The 19,989-nt window shown below is 42.7% G+C and overlaps 1 protein-coding gene across 3 annotated transcripts in view; it reads right to left on the bottom strand.

Moving 5' to 3' along the window:
• pard3ba (par-3 family cell polarity regulator beta a) overlaps positions 1–19,989 on the bottom strand; it is a 195,437-nt gene that overhangs the window by 52,782 nt on the left and 122,666 nt on the right. For all 3 annotated transcript variants that reach the window (XM_082524118.1, XM_082524119.1, XM_082524120.1), the window contains exons 20-21: positions 4,068–4,178; positions 3,453–3,743 (exon numbers count right to left, since the gene is read on the bottom strand). In XM_082524118.1, coding sequence (XP_082380244.1) covers positions 3,453–3,743; positions 4,068–4,178 — 402 coding nt within the window. The remainder of the gene's footprint in view (positions 1–3,452; positions 3,744–4,067; positions 4,179–19,989) is intronic.

Raw genomic sequence — 19,989 nt, 5'->3', positions numbered from 1 at the left:
CATCTGTCTCCCCTTCCATGTCCAATCCCTTTCTCTTTCTCTCTCTTTTTTTCTTCCCTGGATGAGATTGGGTGTCTGGGGCTTAGTTTTTGATTTGCAAGTCAATCGTAATTTTCTGTCAGAGAGTTTAAGTTGAGGGAAGTTTTTAATATGGCCTGTATTATTTCATACGGGAAATGATAAATTTGCATTAGAATCCTCTTTAGAGTTTCTCCTTTTTTTCCTCTCTCAAATACAAAAAGCAGCTGAAAGTTACGGTTCTCAAAACTGCAGCGGTAATAATATATAATATGGAACGAATGACAACATTGATAAGCAGTGCATTTCTGAAAGCATGGGCCCTTTGTTAGACTAACAATGAGGGGCTCTGACATCCAAATATTACAGCAAAGGACACGTTTTACTCAAATTAAAGTACATTTTATTATTAAACTACTTTAAATGCCTCTCAAAACACTGCGACTTGCACAATTCCTATTTTTGCGCATAGATATAGATCCATTCATGTTGGAAAAATAAAATGTTTTAGGATATCAATTGGATTGGCACATAAACCAAGCTCCAGCACTGCAATAATATAAAATTCAATGACTGTGAGCTTAGAGTGACGCTTAGCATCTCAGACAGGCAGGTTTTAATGGGCAAACTTGACTGAACTCATGTAGAAGTGTATGAGATAGACATTAGATAGACCTAATGAGACGTGAGCCATTGGTTTGTGAAGCCCGACTCTGAAGGCTCGGTGTTAGCATTTTGGCAAGCCAATTTGGATTTTTGGTGCCAAATCTGACCACAATTGGATAAGAATGTTGAGTGGTAGCTAATGCAAGGTGCATCCATAGGCTGTATGGGAGCACTAACTTCTTGGATGGCCTGGTAATAAAATTAAAAGCAGAGTTAGCCATATTAAATGCCAGACAATTGCATTAAAAATCCCCCCGAAAAAACGGCACGTCGTCAAGAAGTCCAGTGCAGCGACTCAAATTAACAGAGGTGAAGCCCCAGCAGACAGCTACCAGCTACAGCCGCCTCGTGTCCACATAAATCTGACTTTAAGCATTCATCAAGTTTAAACAGTTTTTGTAAGCATGCCTTTTTTTCCACTGTAAAGTTGGACATTTTAACATGCGAGTCTATAGAGATTGACTTGCTTTTGGTGATCTCAAGAGACTGTAGATCAAATGTTCAAGCTGTTATAATGACCTATAGTTAACGCTTCAAGTAGAAGTACAGTGCATTACTGGTGTCAACCTCACATGGTTAAAAGAAAGAAAGAAAAAACACGTAGTGTTTGAATTATCACAGTATTCATCATATGGCACCCATGGCCTCCTCAAACTGTCTCTAGTAATTCTGGTTGTATTTGTTTTGCATGTATGTCAAGAGGTGTCCGATCCAGATTGCATGATTTTAGTGCCAAGCATGAACAGACAAGGATAGAGCTGGTGACTTGAAATTGAAATAACATTAAATTGAATAGAGGGCTCAGAAGAGGCAACCTTATGCTTTCAGGGAAGTGTACCGCTGCACCTGGACCCTGTGTTTGTGCGCGTCACTAGGCATGTAATCTTTCTAAATATGAATAATGTTGAATTTTTAGACAAGAGACATGATTTTTGGTACCATAAGCTTTCTGGTTCCCAAGCCAGTGTACTCCTAGTGCAAATTCCAAGCCCAGATAAATGGAGAGGGTAGAGTCACGAAGAGCATCCGGCATTAAATCTTTACAAAACATGTGGATCATGAGTAAGATTGCTATACTGTATTAGTTGGGGTCTGGGTTAACAATGACTGCGATCGATGCTGTTGAGCTGGAGGGTACCAGTGGAAACTGTGCTAGCGTTGGCTGAGGAAAAGCCGGAGCAGAGGAAGCAAGGGATAGGATTAGAAGGGAGATGAACCATGTGGCATTATTTGCCTCCTTTTAGCGCAGCAGCTGAAAACAGGAATACGGAAACAGTGTAACACTTTAAAATAAAGCCAACAACTAAGGGCATGAAAAAAGAAATGATTACACTGAAAATAACTAAGTAATTTAGCAGAAAAACAAAAGATATTGTCCCATCTTACATTATATGCTGTACTTTTTTAGGCAAGTGGTGTAATATGGGGTGAATGAAGGTCACTGAGGGGTTTTTTTTTTTTAGGTTTCAGGGTTTTAAAAAACATATTTGTTTAATATTTGTTATGTTGATGTGTATGATGGATATTCAATTATTCCATTTTATCAATATAAATGTGATACCGACGGGCGATCGTGGCTCAAGAGTTGGGAGTTCGCCTTGTAATCGGAAGGTTGCCGGTTCGAGCCCCGGCTCAGACAGTCTCGCTTGTTGTGTCCTTGGACAAGACACTTCACCTACCGCCTACTGGTGATGGCCAGAGGGGCCGATGGCGCGATATGGCAGCCTCGCTTCTGTCAGTGCGCCCCAGGGCAGCTGTGGCTACAATGTAGCTGCCTCCACCAGTGTGTGAATGTGAGTGAATGAATAGTGGAATTGTAACGCACTTTGAGGGCCCCGAAAAGCGCTATATAAATGCAATCCATTATTATTATTATTACTTTCCTGGAAAATAGCTGTTTTTATGGAAAATTACCAAGAAATCTTTTCTGGTAGAAAACCCAGAATTTAGGCACTACTTCAAATTAATTAATCACTACTTGAATTATCATCATTTTTTTGTTTCCTGTAAACATGTGACTTTTTTTTGCTTTATTCTAGTGTATCTACCTTTTAAGAATTTGTAAGTAAATATAATTACATTGTGTACACTGAATTACCGAGGAATTACGCCCTTTGTCGTATTATAAAGTGTTACTAAAAACAGCTGCCAGTGGGGGGAAAACTGAAATCTTGACCCAGGTGTCCATTGGCTTCACAGAAGCCCCCAAAATACTGGCAGCTGCTCCCCAGACGCTAACCAGCAAGTTCCCAAACAGATAAGAGCGTGGCTGGGAGCAAGAGAAGCATAATCTCGACACCCATTTAACTCTTAGCAAACATTTTAGAAGGAAAATATGTTGAAACCATCCGTGGCAGTAAAAGGTGACGTATCAATTGATTGTAGCCAGCTGTCCTAACAGTCACAGAAAAATTATATTGCATACGTTTTAAAGATTATGAAAGGTCAAATCTATAGAAAAGACAACAGAGAATGAAATGCATGCTGTTACTGTGTAACCATGCCTTCATGTTTTATGCATGTCTCAGTTTAGCAGATCGTGAATGTAGATTTGTGTAAATATTCTCTCACTTACGCCAATCAAACCATGGCCAGTGACCTTGTGTGACTCCACCTGTACACTGAAATCGCAACTTGGTGCAGAAGCACAGGTGCAAATGCCAAACATGCATTTAAAACACAGAGATGTGTAATATCGTACTTGCGAGCTCAAATTAAGAGAACATTTTATTTAAATCTAGCACTTTTCCACCGTGTCCCTCTCTCACCTGTCTGCCTGATTCTGCTGCTGGGTCTGTGAAGCAGGCGGAGCTCTGGACTTGTTCACCTTGGCGTAGAGCCCGTCGATGTCCTCGAAGGGCGCCTGCTGCGGGCCGGACACCCCGGCTGGTACTGCGGGGGAGGGCGTACGGCTGATGTACGACTGCGGCGAGGGCGGCTGGCGGAAGTTGTTGATGCGAGCGTAGTTTGGGTCGCTGTCATCGTCCTCCACGTCAGGGAGGGAGGACGGGTCAGGGGTGGCGGGGCCGGATTGGACCTCGGCGTAACGCGGGTCGAAGCTGTAAGCAAGGAGGAGAGGCGTTACACAGGAGCACAGGCGCAGCAAAAATACACGTTTTACACATTTTCCCTGTGATTCTTCGTCTGTGACAGACATTCGGCTGAGCAGTTGTTATGGAGGAGCAGGTGGGCACATCAGAGCTGTCAGGTAAGATGCCAATCGCAGCACTTTACTACTGTGACAAATGCTGGTCTATTATTATTCTACTGTACATGTTGTAAGCCGCTCTGTTATCACACCCTCGACTGTGAAATAATAATAAAACAACAACACACAGAATGTCAATTTTTTGGTTGTTGTTGGGGTTTTTTGTGATTCATACCCATCTCTGTCATCAGGGATCCTGTCCAGCTCCTCCTCACTCAGTGCCTCCAGTTTGCTCTTTGAAGCTTTTGCTGCATCTTTGCTCTTGTCTTCCTTCTTCTTGCCAAACCTGGAAACGACAAGAGGGTGAATTTGATCATCTTAAAGCCTCAGGCAGATAAAACCGTGGTGCTCTTATTCTGAAAGGACGGTTTATGGGCTTTAGTATCCTTTTGGAGACTTTAATGATGAAACAACACACTTCACTCAGTCAACAGAGCATGCACGAGTTGATGAAAGAGGCGGAGAGGCTCACACAACATGAAAACACCACACACACACACACTCTTCACTTTGCATCAGCTTTCCAAATCTGCTAGACAAACTCATTGTAACTCCTGTGCGTTCATTAGCGCCTGTGCCTGGAAAAAGACTGCTTAATGATAGATACGGTTATAATGTCACAGCAGGAACTGACAATCCTCACTTTGTGTACGTGTGTGTGTGTGTGTGTGTGTGTGTGTGTGTGTGTGTGTGTGTGTGTGTGTGTGTGTGGGGGCAAATGCAGAAAAAAAAAGGCGCAGAGCTGTCATGTAGCATATGGAGTATGAATATTTTAACATTTTGTTCAATAAAATAGCTGTTACACCGCAGCAGTGTGTTATCCTTTCCTTATCAACTCTGCCATTACGACCATCATCATCATTATCATTCTGCAGTCTTATTCTCTCGTTTTCGCAGGCAGAACATACTCGTCGCCACCTCTCTTCGACTTACAATGAATCTCGTCTTCGCGCTTTCAAGAAATTAACTGAGCCTTTTGCTCTAAATATTTCATATTCTTCCACCTCTCTTTCACATCGTCGTTCTCGCCGAGCCCGCCACCCTCTCCCTCGCTCTTTTTCGCTCTCTTTCTCTCGCCGCCTCCGCCTCACCCGCCAACCCGCTTCTCTTTTTCTCTCTCACCCTCTCCTTCCCTCTGAGCTCCCGCTGAGCCAATCTAATGTCTGTGTTTATCTCATTAACAGTGAGGCACTTCTCATTACTGCTACAGGCAGATACGTGGCCTGAATGGTAACCCGCTGGCCGCTGGCCTGGCCAAGTGGAAACCTGGACAGGGATGCCACATTGGCCTGGCACCATCCTGCAAACCAATTAGAGTTGTTTTTTAGCTAATCTACCCGCTTCACTTGTACCTGTGTGGGTGACTGCTGCCAAAAGCAGGTCAGATATTCACATTGCTCGAGTTTTACTGTGAAAGATGAAAATAGAGACGCCAAATCAAATCATTTTCTTTTGATATGCACAGTTTGTACTCACGAGGTCGTAAACTCATAGGATTACCTACTTTAACATGACATTTAAACTCAACTCGATTGATATTTCTTTGTGCTCGTGTAACATTTTTTTGTTTTTTATGAGCTTTATCATTCTAAACAGCCATAAAGCCGGTTTCCTACAGCACACACAGATGGCCTCGATAAGCACTGCTATGCTAATTCCTAGCACATAAACATGCCACTCTTTAATCAGAATATTGCAGCTTTTGTCCACGTAACCTGCCTTCACCACTAATTCAGTCTCTGGACAGGACTCTCACATTAGCTCTGTTAAAATTTAGCGATCCAATCAGTAGCAAACACATCCTACTGGGCCTTCAATGGTGCACTATACTGAGGAGTGATCCAAATGAGCATTTCAACTCCCCAGAGTCAGACTGTCAACACTGACTTGTGCTGTAACATACTGATGCAACTGAGGGACAACCTTCCTCATGTATAGCATGAAATTCAAGGTAAAATGTAGCCACTCTGACACACTGGGGTTGATCCAGCTCTCAGTGGAGATGTGAATGTACATGTGGTCCGAACGGGACTAATCTTAAAAATAGCACAAGTGCCAGCGGCCACATTTAATCAAGTAGGATTTGCATTTGTTTAAGTGCAGAATTTCAGATTGGACCTTGTATAAAACTAATAAAAGAGTACTAAGATTAAACTTAATTAACTAAATATTCAGTTTTTTGATAAAGCTTACAGTTGGGTCTGGATCAGGTGACCCTGAACCATCCCATAATTATGCTGCTACAGGCTCAGAACTTCCTGTGACTCACCTCTTTTCACTCCCCAGGGGTTTTTCCTTCTCCCACATTCTATGTTTTATCTACATACACATCCTTTATTCTTTCCTCTTTCCCCTCACACCTTAACCCAGGGGTGTTGAACTCCAGGCCTCGAGGGCTGGTGTCCTGCAGGTTTTAGATATCACCCTGGGTCAACACACCTGAATCAAATGATTAGTTCGTTACCAGGCTTCTGGAGAACTTCAAGACATGTGGAGGAGGTCATTTAGCCATTTAAATCAGCTGTGTTGGATCAAGGACACATCTAAAACCTGCAGGATACCGGCCCTCGAGGCCTGGAGTTTGACACCTTTGCCTTAACGGATCACACCAGAAGACCGCAACTCCCTAAACCTGGTTCTGGTGGAGGTTTCTTCCTATTAAAAGGGAGTTTTTCCTTCTCACCATCACCTAGTTGTTGCTCACAGCTACTGAATGCTGCAGGGTCTTTAACTTGCAGTGTAAAGGACTTTGAAGCAACAGTTGTTGGGATTTGGCACTACATAAATAAACCTGAGGTGAAGTGAACTGAATTAATTTACGTAGGATTGTTTTACTACTGCTTGGTAAACTGCTTTCATCTGTGAAACTCAGCACCATCTGTAATAGTGATTTTTGGCTGACTCGACCTCTTCTCAAGGACCAGTAATTTGTCACACCTGTAGCTTGGAACAAATTCCATGTTTGTCATTTATATTAGGTCAAGAAAAGGAGTGACCTCGTGCAACTTCAGTGTTGTTCTATTCAGCCTAAGTGGAGCAGGGGTCTAATCGACCAGAATAAGTGGAAACACTTGTGTGGCTATGAAGGATCTGTAGGGCAGAGCCCATTATCTCCTTGACTCGACAAAAGTCATGGAAGGCATTACACTGCAGTATTCAGAGGCAGAGCAGCTGGAGCCGTGGCGGGTAAACTGAGCCTGATGTGCAAAATGTGTAGCGTTCCCCTTTAAGCAACACTGGCAGAGTTTCACACTGATCTTTGAGCTGTTTTGGGAAGTTTAAAATCTGTCATCTGCAACATCCGTGTTTTATTTTTATTTTTCTTTCGGCGATATCGCGGATGCTAAGCCCCTGCTGCTGTAATGTTTTTCCACCTCTCTTCCTAGAGATCACTTGCCACAGAAACAGTGTGGGCGCTGCTGCAGCATCTTTTTTCTACCCTACAGATTTTTTTTTTTTTTTTTTACTTGGAACTATTTTGATTTTGATTTTCTAAGCACTCCCACATTATGCAGGAGCCAAAAGCAGACTAGCAATTACCTCAGCGATAACCATATAAAAATCAGCATCGTCAGAAAAGAAATATCAGCGCTGTTCATCTTCTATGCATCAGTGGACATATAATTATATTACACATAAATATATGATTATCCAAAATCCCAGGTTTAGTCGGCCGAGCTGTTTGCTAGATTCACACCCCCACCCCTCCCAGCCCGCCTTCACACACACACACACACACACACACACACACACACACACACACACACACACACACACACACACACACACACACACCGCCTTAATCAACATTCTGAGGGGGCAGAGGTCCTCAGTTGGACCCATCATTATATCTGCATTAATTAGGAAAGCTTCTTCTTCTCACTGTATTGTCTGAGAAAAGATGGAAAGAAAAAGAAAGAGGGTGGCACAGAACAGGGGTGGGACTCCCAATTAGAGACGTCTACCTTTCCCATCACCTTATGCGTTGTTCATCACCAAACATCCCCCCATCGTTTCCCTATTGCTATGAAACTAATGTCTGCTTCTCTTTTCTCTCTCTCTGTTTTTTAATTACTTTCTTTTTTTGTTGTGGTTTGTTTTTTTAAGCTTCCTCTGTATAGCGCCGGTTTTGCTCTGTCACTGGTTCTGAAATGTGACAGTTAATTTCCTGTTGCGTGCGAGAATGAAGCTGGATAAAAATGTGAAAATGCACCAGCACATTTAAAGACAAAGAACCTACAAAAAAAAAAAAAAAAAAAAGAAAAGCTCTATGAGCACAAATAACACACACACACACACACACACACACACACACACACACACACACACACACACACACAGCAGTAAACTAGAAATAAACAGATTGTTCACAAAAAACAGGTAAGCGGCTGCACACACTAAAGAAGACAGCATATACATCAACAGAGGTAACGAACACACAGTAACTCTGCAGGGAACTGCAAACAGTCTCATGGAATAGGACATCTCATTAACTTAGCATTATCTACCTACACAACCACTCCATCAAACTCTCATTAGAGAAAAGTAGGGGGTCCTTGTGAGTCAGGCTGCTCTGGTGTCCCATTTAATACACTCCCCACTGACACAGGAGTTACTGGGAACCATTATTAGGATGTCGTTGTCATTATTAACCCGCCGCTCCCACAGCCGCCCTGGGATCACCTTGGCAGGCCTGGGACGGTGAGAGGAGATGATGTTGCCTGTTTGTCACTATATATAAAGTACGGTATATTTGTCATGGAGTAATTTTGAAATGTTTGTCTTAAAAAGTTGGTTTTCTTTGACAAACAGCTAATGCTTCACAAAGGCCTTTCCTCTTTTTTTCTTCTTCTTCTCCACTTTGCAGCATCCTAATTTGGACAAACGTTGCAGTGAAATTAACTCATGGTTCAGCAAGACATACTGGACAAGTTCATGCTCCCAACTTTGTGGGAACAGTTTGGGGATGGCCCCTTCCTGTTCCGACATGACTACACACCAGTACACAAAGCGAGGTCTGTAAAGACATGGATGAGCACATTTGGTGTGGAAGAACTTGACTGGCCTGCACGGAGTCCTGACCTTAACCCGATAGAACAGCTTTGGGATGAATTAGAGCAGAGACTGTGAGTCAGGCCTTCACCTCCAACATCAGTGTCTGACCTCACAAATGCATTTCTCTAGGAATCGCCAAAGATTCCCATAAACACTCCTAAGCCTTGTGGAAACCAGAAGAGTTAAAGCTGTTATAGCTGCAAAGGGAGGCCTTTTGTTATTTGGAAATCCTATAAATAATTGTATATTTATGCACCAAAAACTTTCCTCTTTTTACTTCTTCTTATGGTTTCCCTAAATTTCATGTGAAAAACCTTAGTCAGGCATAACAGATGATGACTAGTGCACTTTGCAAAACTGACACCCTAATTCGGACCAAAAGCAGTCAGCTAGGTGCGCCAGAATCTCAGCTGGTAAGAAACTATAGTGACTGTAATTACTACAGCAACTGTCATTCTCATTACTGTGGAAGAGAGGGGGAAGAGGCGTAAGAGCTCAGTTAGCCATCCTCTAATGAGGCTCTATATGTAACACTAGGATCACAGCTATCCTGGGTGGTGATGTCACCAACCTGACCTGTGCAATTAAAGCTCTAGGATGGAGGAAAAGGGCCAAAGGGAGCAAAAAGAGCTTGCTCCATCGGATAAATCGTTATATAGGATTTCTTTAACATCTATCTCAAATTACTGCAACAAACTAGAAATCTCATTTAGAGCAGCTTTAGATCTTAACGTTTTCCGTTTAAATAAAATCATCTCTTTACTTCCATTCTCAGCATTAAGGCTTCTTTGTTCTCTGCAATTGTGACAACTCTGATGGTGTGCAGTTGTGTGTAATCTTAATAAGCTTTCCTAACGTGGTGCAACAGGGAGCCAGTGGGTGGTTGGTTATCGGCAGGCATAACGAGGGATGTGAGAATGCTGTCTGCTAGCACCGTGGGTGTGTGTGTGGGCCCGTGTGGAGGAAGCCATGTTTTCACAAGGAGGACAAGGATTTAATTGACGCGTGTGCATGTGCACATTACGTGTGTGTGCTCACACGCTTGCAGGCTTGATGATACTTGTGAACACCTTGCCATTCCACATTTGAGTTGAAGCGCGCGCGCACACGCTCACACAGAGACACGCTAAAGCATCACACACACAACGGCAGAGCGCTGCGGCTCATCACTGCGACAAAGGTGGTTTAGCATTCTGTCTACAGAGGAAACAGATTAAAGAGAGAAGAGGAGCAAGGAAGATAAAAACAACTAAATGAGTCCAGAAGAAAGGAAGAAAAACTACTAATACAATATCTGTATAAAACTTTAAAAACAAACAATCAAGATTTACAGCGATAAAAGCAAATGGAAACATTCTGATAATGAAAGAACCCACTGGAACAGAACAAAATGGGTAAAACGAGTAAAGTTAAACATTAAAAATTCAAGTCTGGTAAAGTCAAGTAAATAAATGAACAAGTTTAATCATTATAGCTCGACAAATAATACTTTTCGCTTCAACTTCAGCAAATCCTTTTTCTTAGGATCTGGTCGCACGGGCCCCTGGTAACCGCTGGTTGTTAGGGAAAAAATGAGTTTTCCCCAACTGGTTGGCGAGTAGCTGCAGGACGTTGCTGGCTGTTGCAAGATAACATCTATCATAAGAAAGTATACAATATTGCACTGATAACCTCATTGCGATTGCTTTGGCTTCTAGCAAACACCCATAGTTAAAGAAAGAAGACGGCAGCTTTTCTGCAAACACTTGCCAACTACCTGCTGAGTGGTTGCATGACTATGAAGAGTGTGATGCAAATGAAAACGGAGAATATTTCCCTTGAAAAGGTGTTAAAAGTTGTCCCTTACCGCTGAAACTAACATGTTTCAAAAGGTGAAACTTTTAGCTTAAAATGAAACTATTTCCTTTTACAGCTTGCGTCGCACTTTTTTAAGATTCACTACAGCTCGGAGAGCAAATCTAATAAAATTTTAGGTCTTTGGTGAAACTCCCTCTCCACAACCAACTTCAACTTGCAAAAGCCAGCAACCACTCACCAACCGGCTGGGGAATGCACATTTTTCTCTAGTGACTGAGGGTTGCTACAGGGTCACCGACTGATCTCTATGACTGCGTAACAGAGGCCTCATTGAAATAAGTCCTGCTCCTTAGAAGCCTGAACACAAGAACCGCATTCTCTCCAGTTTGAAGTCGAGATTGGAACAGCCCAAAAACATCAAGCTGGAGACCTCAAGCAGAAGTCACAAACATGCCAACGGAAATATCAGGACACAAGAGAGGCACAGGCTTAAAACTGACCCTAAATAATACTAGCAGCAAATAATAAGACGCTAAACCTGATGCGATGCATTTTTGTCTCTACCAACATATGTTAGTATGTAACTATGGCACCTCTGGACTGTTGGCTTTGCACATTCTGAGACTGAAAATCTTTGTCAGTGCAACGTTTATGGGGTGAAGGTGGGTTGCAAAGCGGCTTGTTAAATGGAGTCCTATCTGAGATACATCGATTGGATGATTGTAAGGGTCTCAGCGGAGCCATCAGCTGATGTCGTCTGACACTGAGATCAGCTGATTGAGGCTCTTTGCATTAGTTCTGTCTGTCTTTGAGGTGAAAAAAGGTTGGAGGAGCCTTTACAGGGGAGGACTTATTTGACATTATATTTGATACTGCATCAATTGAGGCTCCAAGGCTAGTCGGGCTTCTTTTATCTGTCTTGGAGGGAAGTAAAGGATATATTACTGCGCTATGCTACATGGAAGGAAGAATAAAGGGTAGAAAAGACTTTTTGTCAGAGGACAAACTTCAGAATGAGGCAACTTATGTCCTGTAAACATGTGCTCATCCCTGTTCTTCTTCATAGTGTGTATCTCTACGATAACTGCTTCCATACTTTAACCTTAACGTCTGAATATCCTCAAAGATTTCTGACTGAAAAAAGATTTTGTTAACACATAACAATAATCCTGTGTTGTGGAGTGATCTGCCATCTGGCTGGTACACTATTAAAATCCTTCTGTAAACAGGCGAGCATGTGAACAATGCCACTTATACGTGATGGTAAAACCATCACATGCATAGCATGCATTGTTTTCTAGTCTGTGTTGACTCGTAGCGTGTTACCACAAAAAATAATGATTTCTTGCAACAGGCTTGTTATGTCCTTTTCAATAACGAGGCTGCAGATAGCTCAGAGCAAGTGAGAAAACTGGCCAAATCCTATTTGCCCTGGAGAATAAGAGCAAGGTATACAGAAGCAGAGTGGATAAAAAGAGAAAAGAAAGCAAGAGAAAGGCAGGGAAAAAAAAAACAATGAGTAAGTAAGAAAAGAGGAATTAAATGAGCAAACCAGAAAAAGTGAGAGCCGGCTAAATAGCCCATCTGCCTGGGAGAATAAGCGAACAAGAAGGAGGCAGAGAAGAAAGAGAGAAAGACGAGAAAAAGTGAAAGAGAAGACGAGGGATGGATGTGTTAGCCAAAGCTCCTGTGAAAGTGCAGCTCGGCTGGGGAGGAATAAGGAGCTTAGGAATATATAGAGGGAATGCAGCTGCGTTCAGAGGCACAGGGAGAACAGTTAATCAGCCAAGCAGAAATGTTATCGCAGTAATTAGATTGCTCTGTATGTATTTGGAGAAGAGTGCACATATCTCAGTGGAGTTTTCAGTAAAGAAAGTAAAGGAGGGGAAAGATATGAGGCGAGCGAAAGAGAAACAAACTGAGAAGCAGACGGAGAGAGAGAAACAGGAGAGATGGGAAGAGGGGGGGAGGAGATTAACAGAGCCGTGATGTAACACGGTGCCTTCTTCTCCTGTTCTGGCGAAGTGGCACTGCTCAACAGTGAGACCCGTCGGAAAATATTTCAGGCTTCCAATAGACAGAATAGCACTGAGGGCAAAAAATAGACAACAAGTGCTCTTTAAAATTGGTGTGGTTTCCTTGTGGAAGTGAGGATCGGGCTACAAGTGGACTGCCGCCCAACGACGAGGTCACGTCAGGCCGCTGGAAGCTGGCTTTTGGCAGACAGCTAGGCCAGCCAATCCAGGCCTCTCTGAAGAGAGCCCCACCTTTGCTCGATAATGAAAACAGCCAGCAGGCCATGAGCTTTCCCCACCGGGCATAATTAAATCTATTTATCTGACTTTCCCTCCATATGCCCTGCACAGTACACCAGCAATTTGGCCCAAATCAGCTTCCATTGATGCCGGATACAAGCGCCGATAGGACTGGGATGAATCTGTAGCTAGATCCACCCAAGTGCTAATCGTAGTTAAAACAGCTTCATTTAGAAGGCATTAATAATGTAGGGAGGAAGATACAAGTAGAGGGTATAAGCTATCTTAATATTCAGTTCTTTAAAGTACTTTAGCTGAGCATCACAGCAGAAGATAATTCAAAGATCATGGAGTGAGGAAGGGCACAGCATGTAGCAAAGGAGAATAAAAGCTCAGTAGGACTTACGGACCAAAAGCAAGCCAGTAAACTGACTCTTGCATGAGAACGTTTTGCTACTTCGCAATGTCAAAGAAACTACGGTGTCGTCAACAAGCTGTAACGCAAGAGGAGGAGGAGCCGCCAAATTTCCTCTTCAAATGAGAGTAATTTAACACCTAAAGGAGAGAGGATCGAGGCAGGCAGGTATGAACGCACAGCAAGTTGCTCTCAAGGGAGCAGAAAGCATATGGAAAGCTCGTCTTAATCAACGCCTGGCCGGTCCTTCAAGCACTGATGCTTCAGTCAGACAATAAGTGATGAAGAGAGGGCGGGAAGAAGGTGCTAGGATAGAAGGAAATAGGAAAGGACTGAGAAAGGAAGGGTTGTCCAAGAAAAAGATGAAGAAGAAGAAGAAAAGAAAGAAAAAAAAGAGTGAGAAGGGATGCAAGCAAAAGTAAAAGGGAAAAGGATGAAGGGAGAGCAAACAGAGGAGATGGAGTGTAAAGTGCTGGAGTGCTGCGCCGTCCAGGGGCTGCCTGGTGAAATATGGGCGTCCCTTTAATTGTTTGCATTCTGATATGTGGCATATTTTAGCAATTCCACATAAAATCTGTCCCCCCCAGCAATTTGTCTTTTATTTCGCTCCCCACTTCTGTCAGGGAAACCATTCATATTTAACAAGACCACTGGGCTATATGCCTCCTTTTCATACTCGGCCATTGTCTGGGCAGTACATTCAGTCAGTGCACTGACCTCTCCACTCTTTGTTGCACACATAGCTGGACTGGCCGGTGGGCCGCTGGCGATTTTTTGTTTTTATGGGCCGATGGATTTTTTTTTTTTTTTAGGAAGGGTATATATAATGAAAGGTGTTGGATTGGCCAATTGGTCATGATCGACTCTGGGCTGGACCAATTACAGCCGAGGAGGCTGGATGCACCCTCCCCCTTGTTTAGCAATCACGTGATTTTCGCGCATTGCATGCCGGGAACTCGTGGCAAAACAATCCAAGTACCGCATCAAATGCAAGCGTTTGCAGTACCGCAAAACGTTCATTCTCCGGTTCCAATACCTTCTTGTTTTTTCTTTGCCGCACAAAAAAGGAATGTACAAAACAAAAGGAGAACAATGCCGGTCCGTACAAAGACAGACTCGACGAAAAGACAAAGAAAAATACGAGGAAAAAATCAAAGGAGTGAAAGGGTCAGACCCTTAGGAGCACACAGAGTGGACAAAAGACGTCAGCGTGCTGCCCAACTTTCACCACGCTCAGATTTATAATTACACGGTTCTTGGAGTGAGTGCACACACTCATGAAGTTTAGTAACTTCAGGTCACTGCAACAAGCCCAGGTACAGTTTACCGACGGATGGGTACAGGACCTTGAAATGCACCGTGTAGAAAGTAAAGACCATCGTACGTATCATAAGTTTACCAGTCTCACAAATCGTCGTCATAAATACACATTCGTTAACCGTTTATTAATAGGACCTTTGAGCTCAACGGTAATTAATTAGTAGTGGAAATAATTTCTGGTAGCATTACAGAAATGTAGCAGTGACAATAATATTGTATGTTTTAATCGCACTGGACAATTAGTGATACAAAAACCCTGTTTTATCCTGTGAATAAAAGTATATGTTTTTGTCAATGTACCATAATAACAGAAGCGAAACGCAATATTGTGTCAGGACAATTCACTATTTATGCACAATAAACAAAGGAGCATAGCGCGACAATTTCTGTTCAGCGCCAGACTTCCTTGTAACCTATATCACCAATTATGTTAAGAAAAATGACGTATTAACTACTACAAAACTCTGACCTTTGTGGGAATGCTTGGAGCAGACTAACATGTGAGCTGGAGTGTTCTGAGACGTTATATTTGGTATATCCAGACCATCCGTCGGCTCTTACTTCGGAAACATGGCTTAAAAAATTTCTCAACGACGTAAAAAAAAAGATCTCTTTACCCGTCGGCTTCCCGTGGCTGTCATGCGACCAGCTATTGCAGTTAATAATACAACAGCTTCTTGCCATTTTTTGGGTTTCTTTTTATCGCTGTGTAACTGAGTTCAATTGAAAGCCTGCGTGCGCTAGTACCTCTTGCCACAAGTTCCCAGAATCCTTTGCGGTTTTGCACCTGAATGACGTCACATTTTCAATCTTTATCCTGGTGGGCCGGTCTCTAGTCAAAATGCCCGGGCCGATTTTTTGTCCCAGTCCAGCCCTGGTTGCACACATCACACACACGCATGCATGGATGCACGCACACATGCAATGAGATATAAACAGATTAAGATAATGAAAGCTAGGCACATTAGCATACACGATCACAAAGCCTTTATCTTGCTTGGTTTGCATAATACTGCACTTAATCTGACTAGAATCACTGGTTTAGATGGTCAGTTCACACAAACTACAAATAAGAACTAACCATATCACTTGGTTATTTTCCTTTCATGTTTTTGGTTTAAAGTTCTGTGGATTATTTTAACAGGTAGAGTCATTTTTAAAATCATAACTGTGGATGTTGTGGTTCAAACTGAGCATCAGAATGGGGAAGAAAGGTGATTTAAGTGACTTAAATCGAAAATGTAACTCAAATAGCCACTCATTGCAACCAAGGTACGCAGAAGAGCACCTCTGAATGCATCATACCTTGTAGCAGACACGCTACAGCAGAAGAAGACCACACCAGATGCCACCCCTGCAACTGTGTGATGCTATGATGTCAACATGGACCAGAATCTCTTAGGAATGTTTCAAACGTTTAAAACTGCAAAAGCAAACAGTATGTCTTAGGTTTCAGGTTCACCATAGTAGGTAAAGAAGACAAAGTTTCTGACAGGATGATAGATTTAGATGAAAATCTACAAAAGTACTCTATTTGGCCTGATTTGGCCAGTGGTCTGAAACCTGGCTTTTACTGGCCTAGGCAACAGAAGAACACACACATACATAGATTTAAACTCATTTTGAAAAGTTCCGGATGCTTTAAACCTGGATGAAAGTGAAAAATCTGTTTTAATACTCCTGGAAACCACCTGTGAACTTTGTGAATCATAGAAATTCTTCACATTTTCCAGCTGCAGGCTTGGACGCAAAAAAAAGGCTAGGTCACCGTGACTCCACATGAGAGCCACTGGCAGACTGAGAAAGGTTAGACTACTGGCTCCTCCGGCCCTTCACACATCCTCATAGAAGAAACACTTAACCTTCTTGGTGTGCAAAGCAGAGGTCGTGCTCTGAGTGTATTTTAGTGGGAGATACACGGTAGAGGGGAATAAGGAAACCCTCAAGTAAAGAGGAATACTTGTGCGCTTGTGTGTTCTTGAATGTGTCTGTCATTAGCACATTAAATGACAGAGGAAGTCCATCCATCACACATGGCATGGCTGGAGAGGACATAACCGCCAGTGGAGGTGTAATCACTTCCTGGCGCCCGATGCTTTGAACACATGTACGTCCAGGAGTTGGTAAGATCACATGCTAATTGGTCGTGACTGTTTCCTGTGGCCTCGTTGAGACCTTTAATTGGCCGGTGAGTGATGGGCAGCTGGCTGGTGAGATGCCGCTGAGCCGTCTGGATGATACGAATGCGTCTGTGCTTCGAAAGGCCCGTCCCTCGGGGTCAATTCAAATGTCATAACTCGACGGGGACTGATGGATCGTGAAAGCGATCAACGCAAATGGAAGCCTCGTCTCACTGTCTCATTTTGTAATTACCGTGTGGCCAATATTTCTCAGAACAAATGTGGGTATTGTGTTCCTGAGCCGGATGACTCACTCAGACTTTACCAGTCGAAAGAAAGAAAAAAGAAAAATAGGGCTTCGCTCCTAATGAGAACACAGCTATTTGAAAACAGTGACAGCAACTCTATTGGCTGGCAGAACTGCAGAGAACATTATAGAGTAATTAGTTCTCTGAAGATTGCTTCTTATGTAACATAGGGTGTAACATACTAATGAACAATAATAATAAAAAAAACTTATCTGAATAAAAGAGTATACACCCGGTGGCCTCCAAACTTCCCAGGGAAAATCTGGAGGTAAACAAGTTGTTCAGAAGCCTGTAAATAAAGTAATTAATTCCTCAACTGCTCCACTGGAGCTCCTTCACGGTCAAGCTGCAAAGGAGTGAGTCGGCATCCTCGCCTCACCCCTCCCCTACCCGCCCAACACCAGAGCTGTAAATAAGAGAGGGAGAGAGAGCGGCTCTGAGCCAAAACGCTCTGGTTGGAGGCAGGTGTAGCCGGGCTATGAAAAACAAGAAACATAAAAAGCTTTTCGTGTGAGAAGAGAAGGGGAGATTTCAAGGGGAAGGCGAGTCAAGGGGAAGCGTTGTAGCGACAGAAAAAGGGAGCGAGGAGGACGGCGGGAAGGAACGGCGGAGGCGCGTCGCGACTGCCCCCTTTATCAGCTGATATATATGCATGAGGATTTCCTCATCATCTCCACTGTCAATTTCCCGTCCCTCTGATATTTGACTGACAGCTCGCATCAACACCAATAAACCTGCGCATCATTTCAGGAAAAGCTGCCCATCGTGCTGAATGGAGGGGAGAAATGGAGGGAAAAAAGTTAATTTGTTTTCCCGCCAGCTGCCGACAGTGATAGCGTCCGCGTCTGTTTGCTTCCATGGCAAAGTTGTAAATTAGAATTGTGCCTCAGTACCAAGTACAGGAAGCTGCTTCTGCTGCGAGAAAGCTCATTTCCAACAACGGTAAAAAGTACTTGGCAGCTTTTTATATGTAGGGCGACCGGAGACTTACCGGAAGCAAATTGAGCACAATTCTGAATTATGACAAGAAAAATGAAATAGCTGTCATTTTAGGACTGCTTTTTCCTCTATGGAGGGTGATTCACTGGTTGTTGTTAGCAGTATTTTAATGTAATAGCGTGTAGCTTTAAGAACCATGCTGGTATTTATATCTGGGACCGAGTATAATAAATTTGGACATTTGTCACCATAAGAACACACACAAAAAACAAAATGACGAGGCCAACATATCCAAATACTAATGCCACACACACACACACACACACACACACACACACACACACACACACACACACACACACACTCTAAATTCCAGGTTGTTCTACTCACCACTCACAACTAAAGCTCAAAGCAAATAAAAGGACTGATTTTCTTTCCTTCACTGCAGCTTTGAATTAATCACAGTGCACAACTTGCATCAGGTAAAATTGCAAAAGATTTGCATGTACCTCCCTTACATAAACGTACCATTACCAGAAATGCAAATATTCGAAACCCATATCAAAATTCTCCTGCCTAGTAAAAATCCAAAAGTCCCTGGTAAATTTCCAAACAGTTTTAATCAGAGCAGTTGGGCTTTTGATTAAGTCACAGCACAATAACAGCTGCGTTATGTGTGCGTCGCATAGCCCCTCACAACCTATGCAAAGCATTTGATTTAGCAGCTTATGCTATGCCACTGGAAATGTTATGCTTGACTAGATAAACAATCTATTAAATGATTCCATCAGAATCTTCCTGACAGATCTCAAAGATGCTTTCAAAAGGTTTTCCGTCAGAGATTTTGGTCATTACACAGTTGCTGCAGATTTGTGGTTGCACATCCACCATGTTCCTGGCCTGTGATCTGAGATCTGGTGACTGCCGAGGCCATTTGTGACCACACCGCCATGTTCAAGAAACCAGTTTGAGACGATTTGGTGAGCCTGTGTGAACTGGAGTTTCCCATTCTTAGCTGACAAGAGTGACATTCAGTGCGGTCTTCTGCTGCTGTAGCCCACCTGCTTCAAGGTCGGATGCAAAGACGCTCTTCTGCATACTTTGATTGTAACAAATGGTAAATTGAAATATGGTCGCCTTCATATCAGCCTGAAGCTGTCTAGCTGTGAGTGACACCTGGTGTAGTCGTTGCACGTGTTGTGCATCCAGAAATGTGGAGATGCTCTTCTGCATACCTTGGCTTTAATAAATGGTTATTTGAGGTACTATCCTCTTTCCAGCATCTGCATTTCACCTATCAAAACAGTACGCTTGTTCTCTGGCCTCTGGTAAAGAAACATAAGGGGATGCTATTCACCAGGTGACCTAAGAGTATCCTGCCTCCTTTGAAATCTTCATGGTCATAAAATAAAAACTATTGATTATTATAAATAATTCAGAATTATTTACTCACTTTTAAGACCCATGTGGAACACACTCCAGAAATCTGAGTGCTTTCTTGATGGTAATGCTATTTATACATATGCTTCCTCCTCCACCTTGAATATTCTTTATTCCATTTACTACAGGGTGCTGCATTTTATTACCAACCACTGTATCTTATATAAAAATTTGAGATGGTCCTCTTAAACAAACATAAGGGAGCAGTGCTGCTTGATGTTTGTTTATTAAAAATTACCCAATTACCTCTGCTGCCTTGTTAAGATTTAAATGTAGTACTTACAATGCCGAGTCACAGGAAGTTCTAACACTAGCTGCACCTCTTATTTACTCTACAACTGGGTTCAGATACTTTGCTGCATACAAATAGGATTAAATACAAAAGTTTGAAAACTACATTCTCTTATTTTATTTGAGGATTTTATGCATGAGCATCACTCCTGAATAA

The sequence above is a fragment of the Aulonocara stuartgranti genome (genome assembly GCF_965226115.1).
Source record: "Aulonocara stuartgranti genome assembly, chromosome: 23".
NCBI lineage: Eukaryota > Metazoa > Chordata > Actinopteri > Cichliformes > Cichlidae > Aulonocara > Aulonocara stuartgranti.
Note: the sequence above shows the minus strand (reverse complement) of the source record. Positions and strands in the feature narration are given on the sequence as shown.